This window comes from Blennius ocellaris (genome assembly GCF_963422515.1).
Source record: "Blennius ocellaris genome assembly, chromosome: 15".
NCBI lineage: Eukaryota > Metazoa > Chordata > Actinopteri > Blenniiformes > Blenniidae > Blennius > Blennius ocellaris.
Genome location: NC_137664.1, coordinates 4,081,055 through 4,106,169, shown reverse-complemented (window position 1 = coordinate 4,106,169; position 25,115 = coordinate 4,081,055). Strand labels below are relative to the sequence as shown.

The window sequence follows — 25,115 nt, the reverse complement described above, 5'->3', positions numbered from 1 at the left end:
TTAGTTTAATAGCAGCGAGGTATTTATCTTTCATGGCAGCATCACCAGTTTTACAGCTCAGGTGGTTTGGGGGGCCGGATCGGATCCAGAAACAACATATAAAAACAAACAGTGCTTCTTGAAATGAGACAAAACATGAGTCTGAGTTAATCAACCATGCGTGTTTCATTCTCTGCTTCTAACACATTTATTCATCGTGTCTGTTCCGGCCAAAACAATACGGATCTCTTTAGGATTTAGTAAAGATGGAAAATAGAAAAGGACATGTACTGAATGACAAGAGAACCAGGGAGATAAACAAATCAAACAAACGGAGGAATGAATTGATAACACTCAAATGAGAACCGGCCTTAAAGCTTTACTTCTCAAGTTGCACCATTGTAAGAGAGAGAAACAACACTATTTGAAACCTTTCAGAGAGGGTAATTTAAAATTCCTTCATCCTCTCTCCTCTATTTGCCATCATTAAAGAGCAATGACAAAAAAGAAAAAAGAAAAAAAAGAATCCATTCTACATTATTTCACAACCTATTCTTATGGCATCTGTGGATTCTTGCCAATAATAAAGCATATTATTGGCCATTATTCATATTTCCTTTAAAAGTACCTCAGAAAATGAGAGATGTCTAAAAATGACACGAATGAAAAGAACTGTGAAGCCTCTCAGAATGACAAAGAGGCTTTTTGGGTCTGTTTGTGTTAGCACCTCGCTTCAAATTAATAAAATATTCACAATAACAACCACGTTATTATAATTAAGATACCTTCATGAGACCAGCGTAGAGGCCACTGTAAATGGCGAAACAGATACAAATAAAAAACCAGTCGCTCATCGGTTTCTCAACAGTTTTCTTAATTGCAGACAAAAGCCCAATTCAATGCTATAAAATGGAGCTCATGCCAAATGTTTCAGTTACTTTTGTCAAGTGGATTCATTCTGAACATTTGATCTTTTTTAAACGTCTCCGTGGTCCATTCAAAGTGCATCTGCACAAAGCTATGAGCTACAAGTTGAGGCATTTAAAGGTTTAACGACTAATTCGTCAAGACGCCAGTCCTTTCCACTTCTCCAGCTGAAAATAGGAGTTTTTTTTTTTTTTTTTTTACATCCGGGCTGCACTAAAACCCACTCGGAGGGCTTTATATCCATGATTTTTCCACAAAAAAAAGGCAGCGGCAGTTCTCATAGCCTTTCCACAAACAGGTCAAGGCAGTTTTATCCGCCACTAAAAGAAACATTCATTCTCCCCCCAACTGTTCTTGAAATGCCACATCAACACATTTCTCACCAGGAATCTCCACATTCATCATAAAGCTGCGAGGCTCATCTATGCATCTCTGTCTAGTTATTCCACTCAGACTCTGAGGAAATGTTAGGTCGCCACCCTTCATCCTTCACAGATTTAGAGAACAACCCCTCCTACAGACAGTCATGACGACAACATTTCCTTTTCCCCTTTTTCTTTCTTTTTTTTTTTAGACGCTCGATGGACAGCAAATACCTTAACTTGCATGATTCACCCGCTGAGTCAGGTACACATGGCAAACATAAAGGACGGCGTGACTCTTTGACTCAACAAAAAGTCCCTAAATGTCCCTGTGCTGTGTGAGTGGAACACCGACTATATATGAACATTTAATTTGCAACAAGATCTTCCTGCTATTTGTGATACGGTGCCTCTGCTCAGCATGATTATTCATGATCCGCTGCCTTGTGAGCACTATTTCTCAATTCTCCAATCAGTCAATCAGACCCTCTGCACATTGTTATTGATGATTGAACTTGTGTATCTTTTAAGGACATTGTAATTACCAGCAAATACATCTAAAAAAAAAAGCACCTCAATAAACTGTCAATTATCAAAATGAACCATATTCACATGCAGTAAGAAAAAGCAGACGCTACAAAAGTCCAATAATGACAATATAATGACTAATAAATCAGTTAAACTGGGTTTGTAATTTCCAGACACAAGAAGCAACCAATAATTCTACATGTAATAAAGCCAATAAAGTATTTTAAAAAAAGAATTCAGAGCCATAATGAAGAGAAAGAGAGAGAGAGAGAGAGAGAGAGAGAGAGAGCTGCTTAGTATGTATTCTCGATACCATTTTTTCAGAAGCAAACAGCACAAAATATGTATTTCCAAGAAATTATGTTTTATTTATTACATTATTGGCTGCAGCTATTAAATTTTAAATAATTAATACTACTCGAAGTAAATTATTAAAACATCGCCAACATGGTAGTATGATGTTGGAATAAATATCAAACGACGACTAAATTATGACATTATTTTCAGGTATTGCAAATAAACTCTTTGTCCCGACAATTTTTGCAACTTCATAAAGATTTTCTTTATCATTACAAAAAGCACAAAGTTCCTTTCCTTTTCTTCCTGGATCTCTTCACTTGTCCATTCAAGTCTTAATTTCTGGTGTTCATTTACATGTAGGCTGTTTAACTTCCAGCAATTAGTTGCATGGTGTAGTGGTTTGCACTACTGGCTCACAGTATGATCCCGGGTTTGACCTTCTTGTGATTTTTGGCCTAATTTTTGACACCGACGCTTTCGAGGATGGATGGATGATTCATCGCCCCCCCCCCAAAAAAAAAAGAAACAACAAAAAAAAACAAAAAAAACAAGCATTTCACCGTAAATCCTGAAACCACAGGAGAACTGCTAAACTAATTTACAAAGAAGGCAAGGATAATACCAAAGCCGCGATGGCATTTCGGATCACTTTCCCCACTAAAAACTTCTCATTAGTGAGCAATTTGCTAAACAATGACAGATGAAGGAGCGAAGACGCTGGGATTAGGGCCATTTTCTTGGCTTGAAATGTTTGCTACCTTCTCCCTCTGCTGCAGCTGTGTTTGTCAAGATTACAGATGGTGTCGATGCACAGAACAGAAAGGCGCATTTACCCACACCGACCTCCGCACGCTCTGCTTTTGACACGCGATAAATGTGCATGAACACAGCTGGAGGTAAACACACACACACACACACACACACACAGACAGTTGTTGGGAGTCACAACATAAACCTCGCCGTTTGCATAGATTTTCCGCAAAAGCGCGGTTTGGAAAACGACGGACACGGACTCATTAGCGTTGATTACCTCGCGCTGTCTCGTCCCACCCGCCGTGCGTCAACATTGCTCACCTTGTTGGGTTGCACCGCCCTCCTCAGATTCTCCATCCATTTGTCCCTCTCGGCTGACGAGCGACAGGAGAAACATTTGCTTCCCGTGGAGGTAGTGACCTGCCGCCGAGAAGAGACAACATGACGCTTAAACGATCAAACCTCGTGCAAAACAAAGACAGAGAATAGGTGGAGCGGAGGGAGGTTGTTTTTTTTTTTTTTAAACTAAACTCAGTTCACAAACAGCACTTTGTTCGTGGGAATGGGGGGGAGAGAAAAAAAGAAAATGGAGACGAGCTTATGATGAAGAACTGACACACACAGACAATAGAGGAGGATGAAGACGAGTTGGCAGCCATTAGAAATGACTGAATGGTGTTAATGAACAGAAGAGAGAGAGACGGCGATGTTCGGCAGTCTGCTTGATAACTGGCTGATTCTTAAAATGAACGGCAGGAGAAAGAGAGAGCGCTGATAACAGAAAAACAACACAAAGGGAGGGAGAAAAAAAAAAAAAGTAATGCGCTGCATAATAAAGATTGGAGCAGATTTCTGGTTTCTAACGTCGCCACTGTGGGACATAAAGTAATGAGAAACTTCTGTGTCCTTAAGTTTCTTCACATTTAATTCAGAAATTCATCCGTGAATTACTACAGTTCAGTAAAAAAAAGAATTGAACACAATGTTATGCATTATACTTGAGTTTGACCCCCTTCACTTACACTATATGTAGTAATTAGTAAACACAGATTCATAAGTGTTAAATGGATTAATTTGGATCAAAAATGTATTCTCTATCTTATTATAGAAGGAAGTTTCACTCTGAAACCTCACTGATATTATCCGAGCAGGACTGTGTTTGTAATCATTTTAGGAAGGTATGTATAGTAAATATGAATAAATGTAGTAAATCAAAAGAATAATTACTGAAAGGATAAATTAGTTTAATTTCAATCATAGTGTCTCATTGAAGGAGATTTGCTGAGATGCCTCCAAACGTCTGTGCAACCGTTTGTTCCACTACATGAGGAAGTATTGGTCAGATGATTCACTCTACAAATAATTTAGAAATAATCCAGCATTTAATATGAAAAACATATTCCATAACTTTTGTTGTTTTTTTCACAGACTACATGCTAATTTATCTCCTAATCTGTGCCAAATATTTAACGAATGGTCAAAAATGTTGTTTTTTCACATTCAGTCCTTTCCTTCTCTGGTTTTTTTTTTTTTTTTTTTTCTGGAAACCTGACGTCTTGATGGAGGCTTTAAACATATGCACATGTGTCTTTTGCATTAATTTCTGCAGTTATGTCAGTAAAATGTACATTTGATTGAAAGATGAATGTATTATATATAGAGATTAAATTGGTAAATATCCTAAAGTAGTTCAATAAGATAGTCTGGTTTGGCAAAAAAATTAGGATGGATAGTCGATTTTTTTAATTTTTTTAATACAGTAATACAAAAGTCTCCTGGACGATGTCTCTAAGTTAGAAGTTTTCCAAGGGCGATCGCTCTTAATTATTTCAACTTAATTTCCCAAACTCATGACAGATCACGCTGTTCGGAGAGAGCAGATGGCTCCGTGCACTACACTGCCCAAGAGACCCCGGCAGTCTTGCTATTAGAGTTAGAAAAATTACTCAATTAATGAATCAGTAACCACATCAGTAGTTTTCCCAATAATAAACATTATTTTGTGCAAAACTTGATCATATTCTTTTAGGGTGGACAAATCAAAAAAAGCATATAAAAATGGAAATATTAACAAAACATGTTGTTTTTTTTCGTCTTACTTTTTGTGGACAGTGGGGCAAATCCCGAGTTATTGCAAGCTCAAAACAAAATACAGTGCTGGAGCTTCCCTTGACCCAGAAACCAAAAACAACTAATTAAAACTAGTGAAAGTTTGAATGTTATGGCTCCTCCTGGGCATCTGCAGCACTTCTGAAATAGCGTATAAACAGCAGCAGCAGCAGCTGTAAACACCACTTTCGCATATCGAATAATGAAGATGTGCTTGGTGAGGGTTTTTTGGACGTGTGTCTGCACACTGGATTCAACACCAAGTCATCCGTTAGCTCTGCTTTGCTAATCACCAGTGATGTAAAACATGCTTCACAACCAGCATGTTTTAAAGCTTTTCTCCAATGCTGCACACAATATGGAAAATTATACCTTTTTTAAAGCATTTTGTTTTTTTTACTGTCTACAACTTTACTCTCTTTCACTAGTCCCCCTTCTGCACTTTTTCTCAAAAACATTATGCCAAATTACATGCAGGACTGTCATGAAGAGCCACTTTTTAATGGAAATATGCTACTTTTTTCTTTTTTTTTTCTTTTCCATTAACTCCAGTTACGATTCTCTTCAAAATCTCACTTGGGCACTGGATTGGAATTAATTGCATACTTTCTGGAGCATTCACTTCATGCTTAAATGCAGAGTAATTAATTTCTATAACATCATTTCCACTTTTGATTGAATGCCGTCTGACTCTTTCTATATGGTTGGGAGTCGGATTTAAGTACGGCAATTGATCAACAACTCTGATCAGACTGTGAAAACTATCTGGCGGCCACAATTTGGGCTCAATGCAAATTTGCTCATTATAACTTTCTTCATTGACAGTATTTGCATACAGATATTCACAAAGTTGGTGGTTAAATCCCTCATGCTGCCCTGTTCACATGTTAAAGTGTGTGTGGGCAAAAGAGTTGAATCCTGGAGAAGTATGAACACCTTGTATGTGTCACTGCTGATGTATGGGTGAATGTGATACAGGAAAGCTCATCCAGACTGTTTAAGTGTTGAAAATGTGACATACAAGTGAAGACTGTTTGGCCATTTTGAAAATTTGAATCAATTTGAGTAGTTTCTTTAAAGGCAGAAATGTACAGCGGTGCCTTGGGAGTCTCTTGCTTCCATGTGCAGTTTGCACATATAAATGACAACATACTTTTAAAGAAAATCACACGCATAAATGGGAAACTTCTAACAAGATTGGGCTCTAACATAATTACAGATATGACTACTGTCATACTTCATGAATAGAAAAACAAATGTTGAATGTTTTATTGCTTTCATTCAATTTACTTGGATCAAATATCTATGTTTAAAGCAGACAATTGACTATATCAATCTTATATAGTTATATATAAACAGATAGGAACTTGTTGGGACTTTTAACAGTTAGAATAATGGAAATATTCACTACAATAATACATATTAAAATGTTCTGATATTCACATCTCAGTAATCTGTTGGGAATTTGAAGGAGATCTCATGAATAAAATTGTACATAAGGATGAGCAAAACTTTCATGTTTGAAAAAATAAATTCTCATGAAAGTACAAAATCCACTACTTCGCTACAGTTATGCGAGTACTCGTAGTTTGTTTTTTTCCACCTCTGCTTGTGGAATATGATTATAATAACAATTTCATATAAAGATATTGTTCTTCCACCCTATTGTTACGTTTGTATGTTACCTTGTGATAACATGCAATGACTGTTTTAACACTTATTTGTTATCAGCTAAGCTAAAATGAAAATAAATAAATAAATAAAGCTTCTGATTTCTTTTAAGCTTCTTCCAGGCTAAATGTTGACCTATTTTCAAGGTTTATATTTTGTACTGACCTTGAAGCTGCAAAATCCTGTATGCATGCAATCCTTTGAGGTTCAACTAACAAGCTGTCCATTTTAACCTCTGCAGCTCGGGGCACCTCAACTAATTCATCCCACTTCACAAGTACAGCAACAGTAGAGCTGCGTGTGGATGGATGGATGGATGGATGGATGGATGGATGGATGGATGGATGGATGGATGGATGGACGGATGGACGGATGGATGTGCCTCCCTCCTCACCTCAAAGCAGTAGTCCTGCCCGAGGATGCTGCTGTGCACGGGCTTGATGATAACCTCGTCCTCCATACTTAGGTCCAGGGCTTCCACAGCGCTACTGGGGCTGAGCAGTGACTCATGGGAGCGAGACTCCTTCAGCCTTGGCATCAGTTGAGATCTAAGAGCCGAGAAGGAGGAGAGAGAGAGAGAGAGAGAGAAGAAGAGAACTGAGTCACCCTGCAGAGATGGATGGGAAGAGGCGAGAGAAAGAGGGAGCATATGCGCCGCACGTCTCAACGCGTGTTCTCGTGGCGAGTGCGAAGGCAGAGAGTGTGAGGATGACGAGGAGAGGATGCTCCACTTGCCTCAAAAGTCAGCGAGCTCTCGGCTTGATGAGCTCCGCTCACTCCTGTACACCGGCACACGCTCGCGCTCCCACTTCAAAGCTTCGCGGCATCTCATTTGCAACTTGAGGCCATCGTCGAATGAATGGAAAAGCTCGAAAGATTAAGTCAAGCCGCGCTGCCGGCTGATGGACTGGAGCCGCTATAAATAGGAGGTGATTCATAGTATTGATTATCGTTAATGGCCGGGCCCAGATATTTCCTACGATGTGTAAAACGCTCTTACTGAGATAACCTACATGCTCGCTGTTTTGCAAAGTTCCTTTTGATGCACGCTACGCAAAGAACATCCTCATCGGAATTGTCACATCTCGACTATCACACTGTCACAGCAGCTCAGAAAGTGCTTAATTTAGACAGAGATACAGTCCCCAGATCTAATTCTTGGACATATTTGATCCAGAGAAGATAAGGAGGCAAAGTAAGAAGCTTCCCACTGTTTTCTGGAGTTGCAGTGCCTGACTATCACTAACGACCTTGTGGATTATACACGTGTCCACAATTTGCAGGTGAACGTTGACATAAATTTGCCTTTCAATTTCAATACGTCCTGGTACGCCACATAAAGTCCTGCTTCTGTCACTCATCAACCTCACCCACGTTCCAGTCAGCCTCCCAGTGGTGAGAGGATGACGGGCTGAATGTGCAAGTGGGGGGACATAAGTGTGAGCTCCCAACCGCACCACCATTAGACCCCTGATACCCCGACACAGGCAGGAAGATGAAGACAAAGGGTCAATTGCTGGTGTAATGAGTGAGAAAACTCTTTTAATAGTCCCCTCTATGGATGGCTTACACACTAATCTCATGTATGTGTGTGAGCCCGCGGAGTGAGTGCCTGTGTGTGTGTGTGTGTGTGTGTCTGTACTGTACGTCTCGTCTGTGGACGAGAAAAAGAGCATTCCAGGGAAAGAGAGAGAGAAAAAAAAAAAGAAAGCATCCGTAATGACAGATTAGCAAACCCGCATGTAACCCTTTGTACAGTAAGCCAGCTTTGTAGTAAAATCCAGTGTCCAATGTGAAGTAGATAATGACCTGAGCACACACACACACACACACACACACACACACACACACACACACACACACACACACACACACACACACACACACACACACACACACACACACACACGCACACACACACACACACACAAATACGACATGCATTCAACACAAATAAATATGCACCCTCAAGGACAGCTCTGCATATAAAAATCCAGTTTTAGGAGCACTGAGACTATTCCAACACACAGCTGCAGCTGAAGCGTGTTTGCGCCTACCTCTGCTTTGTGATTGGTTGACTGGGTACTGGGCAGAACAGAGAGCGAGTCAAGTGAGAGGAGAGGAGGGGAAAACGGGGAGCGTTCGTTGAGATGTGGCGTTAGAAACAGGTAGCGATGGGAATAATCTTTACTCGAACCACGACCCCATGATTCCATATTCTACATAGAGACGGACTCACATATGTCATAGAAATGAAATGTGTTGATTTTGCGGACACTTTCGGTATGCGGGCTGTTGACGTGCGGCCACATGATGAAAATCCACCACAGAAAGGGAGTTTTGTTCAAATTCTTCTACCCGCAATACATGATACTGTCAGAACATTGGTGTCGGTGAAAATGGTGGGAGACGGTGAAAGTATGAATTGATGAATAATAATGCCGCCTGTCATCCACGAGGCATTGTGTTAAAACTGCGCTTGCAACGTGTAATTTACAGCCTTTTGTGGCCCACTTTGTGATCGTCACAATGAGAGACGGTCTGACATGTGTCTGTCTGCGTCTGACACACTGTTCACACTGCCACTGTCAACCCGCAGCTGACAACCGGCAATACGAGCGGGGCCCGCTGTCCTCGACTGCCCCCCCCATTCAACACAATCCATCCTCTGCGAATGCCCTTCTTTGCCCTTGACAATCCACCAATGCTCTGCACTTCCACTCCTCTCCTACGCTCCACTTTCCTCTCGCTCTGTGTTTACCCGAGGTCGGGGGCATAAGTTTACGTTAAGCGAATTCCTACAGCCTGTCTGGCACGTAACCCTCGCACCTTACTTCTCTCACTCTTCTGTTTATCTCTCCCACTGTGTTTATCCCCTTTCAACTACCCCCCCCCCCCCCCCCACACACACACACACACACCTTTGTTCTGGCCGTATAAATATTTCACATGCAATGCAGGTCATGCGCGAGCGTGTGGCAGTTTACTTGTGTTTCCAGCAGTAACTATATAAGGCTCTATTGAAAAGGTCGACTCATAAAGAACAGACCTTGTTAGGAGTTACAGGAGACGCTTGCTGTTTCTATAATGCCTTGGATACACGAATAGAAGAAATGCTAGACTGATTTTCCTGTGAATTTCAAAACCTTTAGGTATATCAAATATCAACCGGTGAGCAATTTAGCGAGCGTGCTTTATATAAATACGACAAAGAGGACTTCATCCATCTTCTTTATTGCTTTATCTGATGGACGAAGTACACAAAGGTCATCCATCCTTAATAAGACATTGAAATTCACACATGCGGGCTCTTTAGAGCCACCGATTGACATTAAGTACATGTTTCTGATGTTGACGCACGGCCTCGACTCAAACTGCAGAGATTGTTACGTTTATGCGAGTGTGCTCATCGCTTACACCACCGTGCAGCCCCGACAAGCCTGGACTTCAAATGGAACAACTTTCCTGACATTCAAACACTGACATCGACTCAATGCTAACATTTCATTGTCAGCATTGATTTTTCTAAATGAACGAAGATGTCTGTCCTGATCCGTACGCCTCTCCCGTTGTGATTGCAAGTAGAAGGTAACGTATCAAAAAGCCCCATGTCTGCATTCAAATTGGAGACCCTGCAGTTATGTCCATACCTTCCATTCGTTATTTTTCTCGCCTTTTGTTGGAATTGAGGCATGCAACAGTGAGCCAATGATTTCTTTCTCTCTCTCCCCCACAATAGAGAAAAAGCAGAACGGCTAAGACTTACGAATGTCTGACTCTCTCTCTACATGAATTTCTGTTTTGATAAAGCTTGCTTTTCAAGTTTGAAAACTTTTAGAAATGTGAAAAAAAAAAGAACAGATGAATAAAAACAAGTGGAACAAAGCAGGTCAATAACTATTTCAATTTCTGTAAATGTATTATCAAATAGGTAATTATGGCAACAACAAAAAAAAAGTCCTGTTTGGTGAAAGCCGTATGCAGCGGAATGTTTAAAAAGAGGCTCCACTACATTACTCATTCTAAGTTACCCTTCACATTTTCATTATCCAAACACTTTGTTGGCGGCTGATGTAGATGTGAATTCACTATTTAGGAATTTATGCCTCTAAATCAGGCCAAATCCTATCAGGACCGTGTGAGAACGAGATGTGTGCTCTCCCGAGGTTCAATGAAAACTCAGTTAGGGATAAGCACTATGGGGGGTGGGGGGGTGGACGGAGCAGAGTAATGGGTTCTGAGTGTGTCGGAGCTGCGGCCAGTGCGCTTTGTCCCAGCATCCTGTAAAAAGAGTTCATCTGATAGCCTGTCTGCGATCTGATATAGTCTGAAATAACGGGACCATACAGGCGTCGGTGCACTTAAGCCTTCGAACACACCGACTCGCCCGCTGCACCACGAGGGACTGTGTTTGCACTGATAGTACGAAATAGCCTGCATTAACATAGTGCAATTCCATACAACCACGCTTTTAAGTCTTCATCATACTGAGCAAGTTCTGTTTCCATACAATCACGTGCACCGTCGCAGCAGTTATTATGTATATGCAGTGATGTTAATCTTCCGTGGAGAAAATAATACTCTCTTTGTGCAGTTCTTCTACTCAAGTTACTGTACCAGCCAACAAGCAACAACTTAGGATAAACCTCTCTGACGTAAACCTAAAACAACAAATACTTTTCTCAAGAGGGAGGCAGAGAAGCCTCCACTTGAAGCCAGAATTAAGCAGCCTGATGTTAAATCTTTTGACTAACAGTGTTTACTGTGGACGCCGCGGTGTTTGCCGAGTGCCTCACTTTGCCATTGGTCCCGCGCCTACGAAAAAAAAAAAATCAATATGCTCTCCGCTCACACACCGGCCACAGCAATTACTTGTTAATAATGCTCTTGACCAAAGAAACACAGGAGACCTGTGTGCCAGCAGGCCTGCATATCAACGAGCGGAGTCAGGTGAAGATAAACAACATGAGAAATGACTGCGCCCATGATTGCTCACAAGGATCCACTTCCTTGACATGCTCACGTGAAGTTATTCTTGCTTAAGGCATCCATGTGAACTAAATTCACGACGTGTCGCGTACAATTCAGGAAGAAATGAGAACTATTGCAAAAGGTACTCACGCACTGGTAATGAGGCGACATACAAGATTAAACTGACTCATTAGCTTCGGTTTGGGCCCACTGCATATTAGTACTGCATCCTCTGCTTTCCTCACTGGGGCGGCGTTGGCAGAGTGGTTGTCTCTCGATTGAAAGATCGCAGGTTCGATTCCCCCATCTCCACCTGCACACACGTCTAAGTGTCCTTGAGCAAGGCACTGAACCCCAAACTGCCCCCAGTGAGTGGCAGTGTTGTGTGAATGTGTTTAAGAGTGTAAAGTGCTTTGGAAAACTGGTGGAAAACCAGTGGAAACATGTAACAGAAGTGAAATCTATTTACCATTTTCATAAATACAACATAAATCATATCATACACATACAAAGTAACATGGCGCATCTTAGTTATGCTCCTTCGTGCCCCCTCTTCGGACATGCAATGCACATATTGTCATAGTGGAGTGTGTGTCAAGTAATCTCTACATTACTCATTTGGATGAGTGTCTTTTTTGGTTTTTATTCATTCTGTTTGTTTCTCTTGTAGATATTTTTTTTTTTGCACATTTGTAAATAAATAAGTAGATGGATAAATGAATAAATAAATAAATAAATAAAACCACTGCATTTATCTTCATCTGCCAACAACTCTCAATATCCTCTGTCTTCATCTGCATGACGTCTGTTGCGACATCCATGAATCTTCTTCCTCTTGACCTCCATCTCCAATGTCCTTAGTCCAATATAACCATGTCTCTTCAGCACGTGTACGAACCATTTCAACCTGAGCTCTCCATCTGAGAACTGGCCAGCCCTTTTCTTGTGCTGATCAACAGGTCTCACCACTGTCTTGTACACCTTCTCTTCCACCCTCCGCTGCCATCCATACGTCATCAGCCACGAGACTGCACCCACTCCATCATGCATGCACTCTCTTCTTCACCTCTTTTGTGCCACATCCATTGCATCGATCTTCATTACATTCATTACTCCTTGTACCTTCACGTTTCCACCTGCCTCCCTCTCATTCACACACATGTATTCTGTCTCGTCTCTACTGACATTCGTTCTCCGTCTTCTCTCGAGTGCAAGCGCATGCATTTTTCAATGGCGTCGGTTGAGAAATCTTTCAGCGATGAATCGATAGATACGAGGGAAAGTTGTATTTTCCTTTTTCAGAGATCCTCTGGGTATTTATATTATGTGTTTTTTCAGATACTGCCAACAAAGACGCAGATCATGTGATCACTTGCTATAAAAATAGCTTGTCGTTTTCAACTTTAGCTTGCTTAATTTAGCTTTAAAAGACGGTTATGAAATAACTTTAAGTCGCAAGATCTTTAAACACAATACAACACAAGTTTTATTACAAGATATTTTGTTGTTGTTGCTGTCTTAATTGTTACAATGAGACCATTTTCTGGGTCATTGTATTGGAAAAGTGTTTTTCCAGATTAACTTCTGCTTGTTTACTCAAAGATCCTGCCTTTATTTCTCAATAGTTTTCTCCGACTTGTAAGCAAAAAAAAGTAATTCTGTCATCACCCCTGTTCTGTAATGTTAAATTAAATTGCAATGGTGCACATGATGACTTTTCAATCTCAGTAGTACATGCAACATACTCCAATTACATTTTTCTTCATGAAAAATATCAGAAAGCTTTGTTGAGTTCATAATTGAGCTCAAGACTACAGGTTTTGATGAATAAAGCCAGAACAGAATATCCTCTAGGACATCACTTGCAAAGGTAAAGACATACATCTCGCAGGACATTTATTATCAAGTGCTATAGATACAGAATTACACAAGAAAATATGGTGAGAACTAAGACTGGTGGTCTGAGAAGCATCTCTGCAATAGTGCAGTGAAGTTGTCGTCATATTTCTGCCTGTAGCGATTTCCTAACTACTTGCTGGGCTTATAGACAACGCTCACACCAAACAGGGGTGAGCCTGGAACACCAACCAGCCTGCAAGCACCTGGGCCTCGACTGGAACATCAGAGATGAACACACCACAGCTAACAGAAACCGTGTACTGTACACTGACAGACACAGTGAATTGTTCAGGGATGCTTACGAAACACGTGCACTGCAAAGACAGGCAGCCTGAAAAAAAAAAAAAACGGGCCATTATTCATGCATCAAGCCTCAGACAATCAAGTGTCCATTATTCTCTCCGCTTTGGCGCTGACTCAGTGGGAAGGTCCGACGGGCTGCGGTGAAACAACGGAGTGTCTGTCACAGAGATCGGGCAGGACTCGGCAAACGACCCTGTCGCCCATTTCATCCGAGCAGGCACAGTTAAGTTGTTCTGAGGCCTCGGTGCGGATAATGAGGCTGGGGGGGGGGGGGGGGGGGGGGGGGGGGAATTTGCAGTCGGATTCCTCTTGTATGTTTCATTATTTATGCATTCACAGCATGGCATTTGTGTTGCGGGTAAAACCCATGAAAATGTATGTTTGTGTGCATCAGCCTGCCATCTGTCGGCTGTCGTCTGCGCCGGACTGAACAGTTGGGTGATGGGTAACAGGAGAATATAGACAACAAAACAAAACGTTTGGCCCATAGCGAGACTCAGACAGCATCGCAGCCACAAGGTAAGTGAGGGAAAGAGACAAAGGCGATCCTGTCAGATGCTGCTGGAGCAGAACAGTGGATGTGTGAGAAGAACCGCTGACATGTGGCTACAGGCCTCGGAGACCAAACACCAATTGGGCCAGGGAAGAAAAAAAAAAGGAGATCCATCTCAACAGACGAGCAGCGCAAAGCTCACTCACTGTTGAAGTCGGGCACAGTGCAGGAAAAGGGAATAGGATGAAGATGGAGGCTGAGGTTGTGGCTAAAATGAGGAAGAGAGCACATCAGAAAAATGTGACAGGGAACATTTCCGTACGTCGCTCCTTCTCTGACAATCCTAATCGAAAAACCCCCTTTCTGCTCATCCATCCATGTCCTCAGTGAGTCGAGACGGGCTGCGGAGCACAGCGATCAAGACAGTTGACAACGAGAGCGGAATGGAAAAAAAGGCATAAATACAACTTAAAACAGACAGGCAACAGAGATGTCAGTCCATAACCAGTGCATTAGTGCTCCGCAGCACCTGTGCATGTCGGCGGCTTGAGCACTTTAAGCTTTTATACCACCACTGGTCAAATACGCACATGACAAAAGGCAGATTAGTCTGAGGAGATGGAGAATAGAGACAGTGCCTCAGGCCCCACTGTGTCACACAAGAGGGAATAAAACACCATTGGTGTGACCACTTTTGTCAAGAAAAATAACTTAGGAGCTATAGATGGGAGCACACATTAGCTTTCAAGTATAGAAAAGGGTAGCTCTCCACAAAGAGGACCTTTCATTTACAAAGAGGAAGGAAGCTTTTAAAGGCAAGGATGAGCCACATACAAACACATGCACACGTCTCCCTGCAACACACACAAACACACACAGGGAAGGAGGGAGTCACATTCAGCATTTAGTATCTCCAAAATGATCAGCTCCTCCAGGCCTCTTTTTAGGAGTCTGCAGGGAAGCCTGACTCAGAGTTCTGGCAGACACAGCACATTGTGGGAAAAGGTTGGCTGGTAACTGAAATCAGGTGGTTGGAGAACAACTGTTGGGAGAGCGAACACAGCCACTGAGGCAGCGCTGTCTGGCAATTCATGCACGCACACACACACACACACACACACAGCTTGATTACAGTGAGAGTGCAGTCTCTCCCGCTAGGCTGGGAGGTAATTCAGTGTAACATCTGCTAGGACACTCACTGCAGGAGCCCGGCATGGATACGCTGAAGAGCCGCTCCGGTGAGGGCCGTCTGGGGTTTGGCTCTGAACTTGTGATCCGAGCGGGAAAAGGACAGAACAGCTGGCTGCGGATTGCAATGACTGGACGTTGACGATCAGACCTGCAGCTGCAAAGCACACATTGCTAATTACGTGCGATTATCTGTGAGGGCTTTTTTTTTTTTTTTTTAACATTTGTGGCGATTACACCAGTTTTAATTTGCACTGAAGTTCACTCAATCCTTCTCCTGTTATTTATTCCAGATGAAGTTCAAGAGCGGGTGTTATGTGGCTTCTTCAATGTATGGGGGCAAAGCCATCCAACGAGTGCAGCCAAACCATTGCAATAGCAGAGAATTCATAATGAGGTCAAAGGTCACACTAATGAGTAACTCTTTAAAGTGTCTCCGATGTCAGAGGGTGAAGGACCCATGTCAGACTGATGACCACTGAACATTATGAATGCTGTATTGATTGAAACAATGCACTGCATGAGGGATTAAAAGAAAAAGACATCCTGATGATTGATCGTGATTTATTGATTTTACGAGAGCCTGTCATGCATCCAGGTGGGATCCTCATTCAAGCTTCATATCCCCTGGTTCATCCACGCAGACAGTATCCCACAGGCACTAAAAAATTCTCACACACACATAAAGAGGCTGCCAGAAAACGGGAAGCAGGGAAGAGCAAGTGACTGATTAAACATGGTATCAATGTCGTCTTTATTTCGGGACTTACAATGACGACTTATGTAAGGGAGATGAATAATTTATTGCGGAGAAATGCCATGCTCGGCAAGCAAATATGTACTTGAGTATTAAAATTCCATTCTTTTTTTAATCTGCACCCTACTTGACTTCACCCCTGAGATTCAATAAAATAGGATGAGCTCTCTGAGGTGGAGCGGCAGGTGAGTCGTCTCAAAAGAAGATTTCATCATGAAGTTTTACCAGAACAGAGGAAGAATTGACCAACTGTGATTGTGCAACATACGTATATATCTACTGTATTATTTGTTGCATGAGAGTCTCTTTTAATTTAAATTTCTGAATATAAGACAACCTCACAATAAATGTCCGGTTCCTGTTGTTTATCAATGTGAATAATGAACAGTGAATCCATTAAAAAATGTGACTTGAAATCATGTAAATAGCATATTTACATTTGTAACATCTGTGCATTCCTTCAAAATTGCAAGAAAAGTCCTCCGCGGCTGAAGCAGATATCTGATTTGCTGTGCGATGTGTGAGAGAATGGCTGCATCTTAACAAGTATGTGTTTGTATATGCATAATTATGTAAAGAAACAAACCAGCTTGGCCAAGAAATAACCTTCACAGGTCAGGGGTGAATCATTATTCGGAGTCTAAAAAAGCGGCGTTTACAACAAGAGAGACGCTGTTTCACTTAGTAATTCCTACGGCCACCATCGCTGCTTAAGGATTCATTAATTCAAGAAAACAGCACAGCAGTGAGAAGAGAGGGGCAGTGGTAAGAAAGCAAAGGCAAGGATGATAGAGTTATCACACAAGCGAGACAAAGGTTGGCGGAAATGGCGGTTTAATTGGTTTGACGTCTGTCCAATTTAACCGACTGACTATCTGGCTCGGAGCCATACGATTGGTCTTGGTGTCGCGAGGTGTTTTCAGTTTAAGAAACTCTTCAGTAATAGAATATATCAGAGGAGCAAGACGAGAGAAAAGTTACCGGCATCAATCAGTAAACTACAACCGTGTCAATTTGGGAATATATGCAATGCCGTTATTGATTTTCACGGGAGGATTATTAACCCCAATCCCAAATCACATCAAGGAGTAGGGGGGGTAGAAACATTTGTCACATTGAATACAGCACTTCCAACTTGTTATTTCTCATTAGCCAGCATTGATTTGTTATTCAATCCCATCAACTGTCGGTAATATCACTGCGCTTTGACCCCAAACCTCCAGAGTGACAATAATAGACTATTAGCAGCAAAACGGTCACATATGAGCGGGTATGACTCAGCTGTTACCGAGACGCTGAGAATACTTGAGGCATGCCAAGGTCATGGAAATGGACTGTGTATCTGTGGTCATGTGCAAATGTACGTATGTGTATAGTATTACAAGATGCAGCTGTATTCACATATGTGCATCTGCACAGCAAGAATGCCACCTCCCCCCCCAGAAAAAAAGAATGATTGTGATTCTATCTGTGAGCGCAATTTAAGAAGATAAAAACATAAATTAGTCATATTCGAGAAAGCGTTTGTTCGAACTCTTGCGTAACTGTTAAGTGCTCGGGGAACTGATAACAACATGCAAAAGAGTGGAGGAGATGAGGAAGTGTTTTTCACTTCTTGACCTGAATATTCAAACACCCCGGTGGCATTGGACAAAGAAGCAGGCGAAGCACTCAAGTTCACCAGGAGGAAAAAAGAAGGCAGAGACCTTCCTCCCACGCGACGCGGCACAACTCAGATAGTGGAAAAAAAAAACTATATCGAACCTCTGATCTCTGCAAATGCTTATTCCCCCTTCTTCGTTTCAACAGAAGTAGCTTCAGCACACAATTAGTTATATATTGTATAATATGCTGTCAATAGCCCGGCTCTTCTCTGCACTGTAAATGGCAGATTTGCCTCGGGCTCTGCATAGTTTTCATCTTCATGTCCAAACGTGTCACTGTTGTTTTCTCATCGCACCCTTGTTCTCCAGCTATACTGCTTTCCATGTTAATTACGCATTACAGCATTCTTCTTTTTTCTTGACATTCATAATTTACAAGGAAAGTACTTTTATGACACCCAGGCTACTAAAACGAGCTGGGTGCAGCCACGGCGGACGGTCGCTGGTGAACCGTGGGCGGATGCAGCAACAGAGGTTCTCATAAAAACCACAGCGTGCAGCTGTGCTTCCCGACGATCCACGGCAACAACGGCGATCCCCGAGTATTACAACAAAGTGACACTTACGATTTACTGAATATATGAAACATGGTCCAGCAGAAGCTCCCTGAGCCGGATCCCTGAAAACACACGGCTTCACTTTGGGTCGCATTCCTCACCAGTGGCTGGTTTCAGCGCTTTTTCTCCCCCCCTCGACTATTTTTGAGTCTATGGGAACGTGGCTGGAGCCTCTGCCCTCCGAGTTACACCACACCGCTCCCTGAGGATGCCTGTTGCTACTAACACACCCCTCTCCACATCCTATTTAAAAAGACAGTGCAGTTATTTGGAACAAGCCTGCCTAAAACTAGTGCAACTTCCACTGAGATGGAGCGGGGCGCAAATGAAAAGTTGCATCTCATGTTTGCAAATGAGACAGACTTATTGTTTCGACTTTTATTCATCTCAACAATGCAATCATAAAAAACAATGATAAAATATAGATTAAAAGCAGTTTTCATTCGATGGCAGATATTTTAAGACTCCTTTGGCATCACTGTAATATTGTTCCGGGAATTTACATATAATTCGACGTTTCTGTTTGCATACTAATGATTTCAATGTGACAGTGCTGACTCTTATTATAGAGGAAAACCAAGCAATAAGGGGTGAAAAGGGAAAGAATTCTGTTCAGTGCTGCTTTCTGGAAAATACATCTGTATTTTTGTGTATTAAGCCAGTTCTAGATCATCATCAGATCTGTCTCCATTGCTTTTTTCTCACACTGACATAAACTCTGAATTGGCAGCCAGGAAGTTAGCCCACTCCCGGCTCTCCTCCCCTCCTCCCTCACTGCTCCCCCTGTAGCAGGAAACAATGACCCAGCCTTCAGCACTGTGTTGTGTGGGAAAATGTCGGGTCCTTGGCTTGAAGAGAAGGAGAAAAGAGAAAGAAATGAGGCAGGGAGGCACAAAAAAAGAAAAAAAAAAAGAAAATAGGGAGCAAGAAAACAAGGCCAGCCAGGTTTTTTGGGAGGACACATGCTGCCAGATGTACCGCATGCTTGTTTTCACATAGCTGGCGACCCAGTGGGAGAAGACTGATGTCACAACTGAGACATGCTGTCAAGAGGCACTTCAACTCAAACCAGTCAAGCCCCGAAGAAATGCCAGTCACTTTTAGAGAAATAATTACATACATACATACAAAAAAAAAAGTCCACTGACTACAAGTTAAATACTTTATGAATGACAGCCGAATGTTATGTCATCCAAGAGTCTGCAGGAGCTACCATCGGCATCATTATGTAAAAATACTTAAGTGAGGCTTTACAGGAGCCAGTGGCAGTCGTTTATCCCAACAATGAGATTCATTGTGACCTGTACAGTGGGAAAGTCTCTGCGCTCCATTATAGGTGGACCGCTCCCCGGGTTTCCGCGGCGTTTAAGCATCATTTGGAAGGAGAAACTGGACAAGGTTTAATGGAGTTGTCCCCTTCATTGCAATGGATTAGAGTTGCTGGCTCTTATCTAGAGTAAACAGGCCTGCATGCCTTGCTGTTTTGGAGAATGGCTGCGTAAAGGTTAACTACAAAGCCAAGGCGAAGCTGGGAGACTAAACACTCTGGGGGATTTCCTCATTCCTCTGGTCTGGGGCCGAGATAAAAATCATACCTCATAGGGTTTGTTTGGAGTGTGACTGCTCCCAAATATACGAGAAGACAGGACACTGGCTATTGTATCTATTCGAGCTTGTTTGTAATCATTGCAGCAGAAGAGGAATGTAGCAAAGTGTCTTAAAACTTTATCAGTGAATAGAAAAAGGAGTTTTGACAAAGGCCTCTTCTATTTAGTGAGTCATGTGGCTGCACAACTTTTACAATTCACATGCGTTCATGTTGTGCACGAGGTTAATTTGCATGTACGATCACACAAACAGAAGATCCATTTTTATTCCATATCTGATTTTCTGAGAAGAATCCGTGTAAAAAAAATCCAGCCAGCGGGTGTGTGGGTGGGTATGCGCGGGGTCACGAGCCGAGCTGCAGCAGCAGGATGAGGTCGCGGGTGGAGGTAGGAGGCCGTGTGCGCTCACCGGCCGTCTGTGGGCAGACCCCGAGAGGCACTCCCTCCGAGATCTCACTCCCCTGGCCGCCACTAACCTGTTTGTGAGAGCACCACCTGCACGCGCAGAGGTAAAGCCAGGAAGACAGAAATAATCAGTGGCTGCAGCACATTCCAAGCAAGCTTCCACAAGTCTGCGCGGCAGAAGTGGTGGGCGGTGGATGGAGAGAAAAAAAAAAAAAACACAAGACGTGCCAGGCGAGGAGATGTTGATAGAGGGCAGCGAAGACGAGGGCAGACGGAGATAAAAAGGAGAAGATGAAGAGGCTGACAAGATGGAGAGGAGAACAAAATGAACCCAAAGTCAAGCTTCAATGACTAACTGGTAACTATCAAGCTTCATTAAGCACTTCTGCTGGTAAAAAGTAAAGGGTGATGATGATTTATCCTGTGTCGGTTTGGGAGTTTAAAGACACGTGTCCTGAATTGGAGATTGTTTTATTTTATTTTTCAGTTTAGTATCCGTTGGGGTAAAATTGTACATATCTCCTGAGTAATTGTGGTGGCAAAGCAACAAGGAAGCAAGCTCTTATGCAATATTTAAGGGGATGAGGATGGAATGTTTGGAACTAAATGGATGGAACTAAACTTGTGACAGAAGTAAACAACTTATAGTTGTTTGCTTCTGTCACAAGTCATAATTTCTAATTTCCTTATTCTGAGCTGAGTTGCTTCATATTGAGGTCGAACGGTTAAGAAAAACTATTACTAAATTTACAAAGTCATATAAACAGGAGTGTCTTGGTAACTATTGTTACACAGTAATTTAGTCAATCGCTTCAATTTATGACTCAAGGCATGGCACATTTTGAAGTAATTGAGGACTGTGATGCTTACAGTTGCAGTAGCAAAACAACTACAAGTCCTGACCTTGGTACTTTTTTTTTCATGCCATAAATATTCAGAATGATTCAGAATTTTAAAAAAGGACATTCAGGCTGATATTCTGTGACTAATAACTGGAGTTGATATACATACATTTGTCACTGAACAATTATTAGTAATTTTACATAGTTTAATAATATTAACCCTAACCCATAATAATAACATTAATAATTTATTATAATAGCTAAAATATCAAGACTTTTAGAGCATCTTCGTCCAACTAAGTGATGGAATTTGAGCCAAAATCAAGCGCATTGTTTTTGCATTTTCGTTTCAGAAAGGCTTTGTGTTTCTATGGCAACAGTTTGAACATTACATAAAAATGGCAGAAACTAGGCCTTCACGCTGGGCCACTAGTGGGTGCTGTTGGTTGTTCTTGTAAGGAAACCACACACACGTGCCCAGAGAACAATACGCTATAAACATTAACAATGGTGAGTACACAGATCTTTGTATTAACAGAGGAAGTTGGATTGATTATTGTGGTGACGGTGAAGCAGCATTTTCAGACAATTTGCATTTCGCACCTGTTTCCATGGAGATGGAGCATTTTCCATTTTGAAAGCCATTTTCACAAAGTTGTGTTTGCAGTGGCTCTGAAGATCTAACACCAAAAACCCGCCAAAGGTTTTTCTGTTTTTCCTTGAACACGCTGTCTTATCACCTGGGCCTTAATGCATGAGTCAGACAAAAAACTAACGCTCAATTAATGTGTCACAGAAACAACGCACTAAAATATTCCTATAAAACAAGACCAACTGAGAATCCTCCAAGTAACTCGTTAATAACTCCACTACTAGCTGCAACTAACAGTGCAATCAAGTACTATTCTATCAGTAACTTGCACAACACTGCAAAGCAATAATGCCCAGCTTCATTAGGATCCATAGGGAAAAACTAAACAGCAGTGTGAACTAATTGTTGTATTTTCCCACCCTGGAATTTAAAGTCATTGGATAAAGTACAATACATCACTGTTCTCATCCTCTACTTCAGTGTATTGAAAACAAAAATGATCCATTTAAAGATCTTATCTGCATCACCGGCTTCCAATTCCCAAGTAGGTAACGGTAATGAGAGTGTCAGAATCCAGTCCCCGGCTACAATGAGATATTTTATTGTGTGTAAATCGACGGTCATTGCAATGTCAGTATCCTAATGCAGTCAGAGAAAAGCCCAATCAATTGGACTTCTGTGCTATTGCACGGTGGGTCAATATTAACCAAAGTGGTAAAAGATCAGCCTTGAGCCAAAGACGGTGTCTCGGTCTTCTTCTTCCCCCCCAGAAGGAAAATGGGAAGCCGAGGATCCCTCCGTTACGGCCTGCCCTCCATTTTGGCATTGAAAAGGAGCTTACTGTACAGAGACGGGCACACAAATAGAACGGGGAAGGGGCAGGAACATTGACTACAGTGTGTTTGTTTGGGCAGAAGCGACACATAAAGGGGGAGATAAAAGTGTATGAGGGCGGAAGGACACAAAGACGGAAGCTTGAGAGCTTTCCCCTCCCGTTGTTCCTATTGACTTTGCACTGTGGCCTGCGGGGCAAGAGAGAGCAAATGAGTGATTCAATTATTGACAACGCACAACACCGCCTCGTCATGAACATATGTTCCTCTTTCATCCTCTCCCTAACAGGGTGGAGGAGAACCAGAACAACGTCGCTGAATGTCGACTTGAGGTGGCGAGTAAAGACCGAAGCCGATATTCTAACCTCCAATTAGCCGATGTGGATTATGAATTTCGAAGCTTTAAACCAACTGAATACCGACGTTTGGAATTTAGACATTTTTTTGTGTGTGTAAGCCCCGACATTCCCGCTTCCTTTTTTTTTTTTTTTAAACACTGTAAATCCTTTTCAGATGAGTCATTTTTGACTAAAACAAGACCAAATGCAATCAGCACGTGTCAAACGTCTCCCCTTTGAATCCTGCACACTTGAATGTAATTTGTGGATTCAAATAAAGTATTTAAAACGTGTTACACCAGCTTGATGCCTGTTCAAACCCACTCGTCCTCCTCCAAAGCAAATTGAATAAAAACAGGAAGATGGGGTAATTCTGATGCAAAAAAGGGAAACTACTGAAAATTAACTCGTACTGTTGCAAATAGGAAACATTTGGAGAATCAGAATGTTTAATTGTGCTTGCTGGATATGTCTCGCTTTAACGAGAAACGGTCATGGGTTCTTTAGGAGTGCACTGGAGAAATGTGAGTAAAATTAATGGCAAGTCAAAAAAATTAAACTTGAGCATGTCAAAGATGAGACTTCAAAAGTGAACTTCCATTTCATTCATTACATTTAGAAGGGTTTGACAATTCTGCAGAACATTGTTATGATTTGACTTTATTGACCATCCACTCACACTTTTAGGCAAATTACAGATTAACCCCCAATTGCATGTTTTTTGGTCGTAAACCATAGAAAACCCACACTTGCACAGGGATAACATGAAAACCTAACACAGAATGGTCCCGAATCAGACTGGAATTGAGAGTCAACTGCAAACACTGTGTAGTCTACCTCATAATCGGTTTTAGTCTAGCTCAGGGCCTTTCTGTGTGGGATCTGTATTCTTTTCCTGTGTAGATTTTCTCTCGGTAATCCAGTTTCCACCCTCAGTCCAATGAGTGCACATGAGGTTACCTGTTCACTCTAAACTGCACAGAGGTGTGACTGTCTCTCTGTATTTGGCCCTGTGATCGATTATCTGTCCAGGGTATCGCCCGCCTTCACCCACAGTCAGCTGGGTTTGGATAAAACCGCATATATAAGACAGATGCATGTAAACAGATCTAGCAGATATTCACACAGGGCGATCCTGAACAAACTCCTGTGACTTATTTGGATGATCACGTTTGTCTGGCCATGGTGGAACACTGCTGATTAAGCTTTCAGCAGCATCTGCTTCTCACTCCCCCGCTTTCTAAACTAACAGTGATCCAAATTGTCTTAACCTCCAATTGATTAGCCTCAGGGCGAGGCATTGTATTGCCCGGCACCCCTCTCCCTTACCCCTCTCCTCTCTCTCGACATGTCTGATCAAATACTCTGCCCCACTTCATCAGCCTTTAGTAAATCAATGGGCTTCACGGAGATGATCTGCACAATGACAGAGTACTTGCACGGAAGCAGAACAATGATGTTCCACATGATGTGAAGGACGGCGGGGCAGCGCAAGGATGCTGCACAGAGCAAATCCCTGCAAACATTGTTGGGACACGGATATGCCGAGGAAGTGATTCAACGTCCACAGATGCAGGCCCGTGATTTTAATACTCCAGTATTCCCCATTGCACAGGGTTCAGCCAAAGAGTAAGAATTAAGAGCAACAATCTGGAAAGTGACTGAACATTGCATAAGAGATTTAGTCACCCAGAATTAACTAGTGCACAAGATACTAGGGGCATAAACAATTGCTGACTGTTAAAGCGCATATTTTACCATTTGGCTTCTTCTTTTTTTTAAATTTAAATCCTATGTCTATCTTAAATCTTAAATTGACCCTCCCCAGCGTTCCTTTTGGCCATGACTCCGTGACTAACGGCTTGATTTCTCCCACTTTCATTCCTTGTATGAGTAACCAGCTCACAAAAAAAAAAAAATACAAATACAAATAAGACACTAAAACACCCACCCTCGAAAAACAAATCTGAAAACAGCAAGCGGACATACATTATTGTGTGCAGAAGTATTTGCTCATGCATGCAAGGAGATCTTAAG

At 42.0% G+C, this 25,115-nt stretch overlaps 1 protein-coding gene across 4 annotated transcripts in view; it reads right to left on the bottom strand.

Moving 5' to 3' along the window:
• Positions 1-25,115, bottom strand: part of dab2ipb (DAB2 interacting protein b) — a 148,793-nt gene that overhangs the window by 36,518 nt on the left and 87,160 nt on the right. For all 4 annotated transcript variants that reach the window (XM_080509958.1, XM_080509960.1, XM_080509959.1 and 1 more), the window contains 2 exons: positions 7,024-7,177; positions 3,171-3,269 (listed from right to left, as the gene is read on the bottom strand). In XM_080509958.1, the coding sequence (XP_080366084.1) occupies positions 3,171-3,269; positions 7,024-7,177 (253 nt within the window). The remainder of the gene's footprint in view (positions 1-3,170; positions 3,270-7,023; positions 7,178-25,115) is intronic.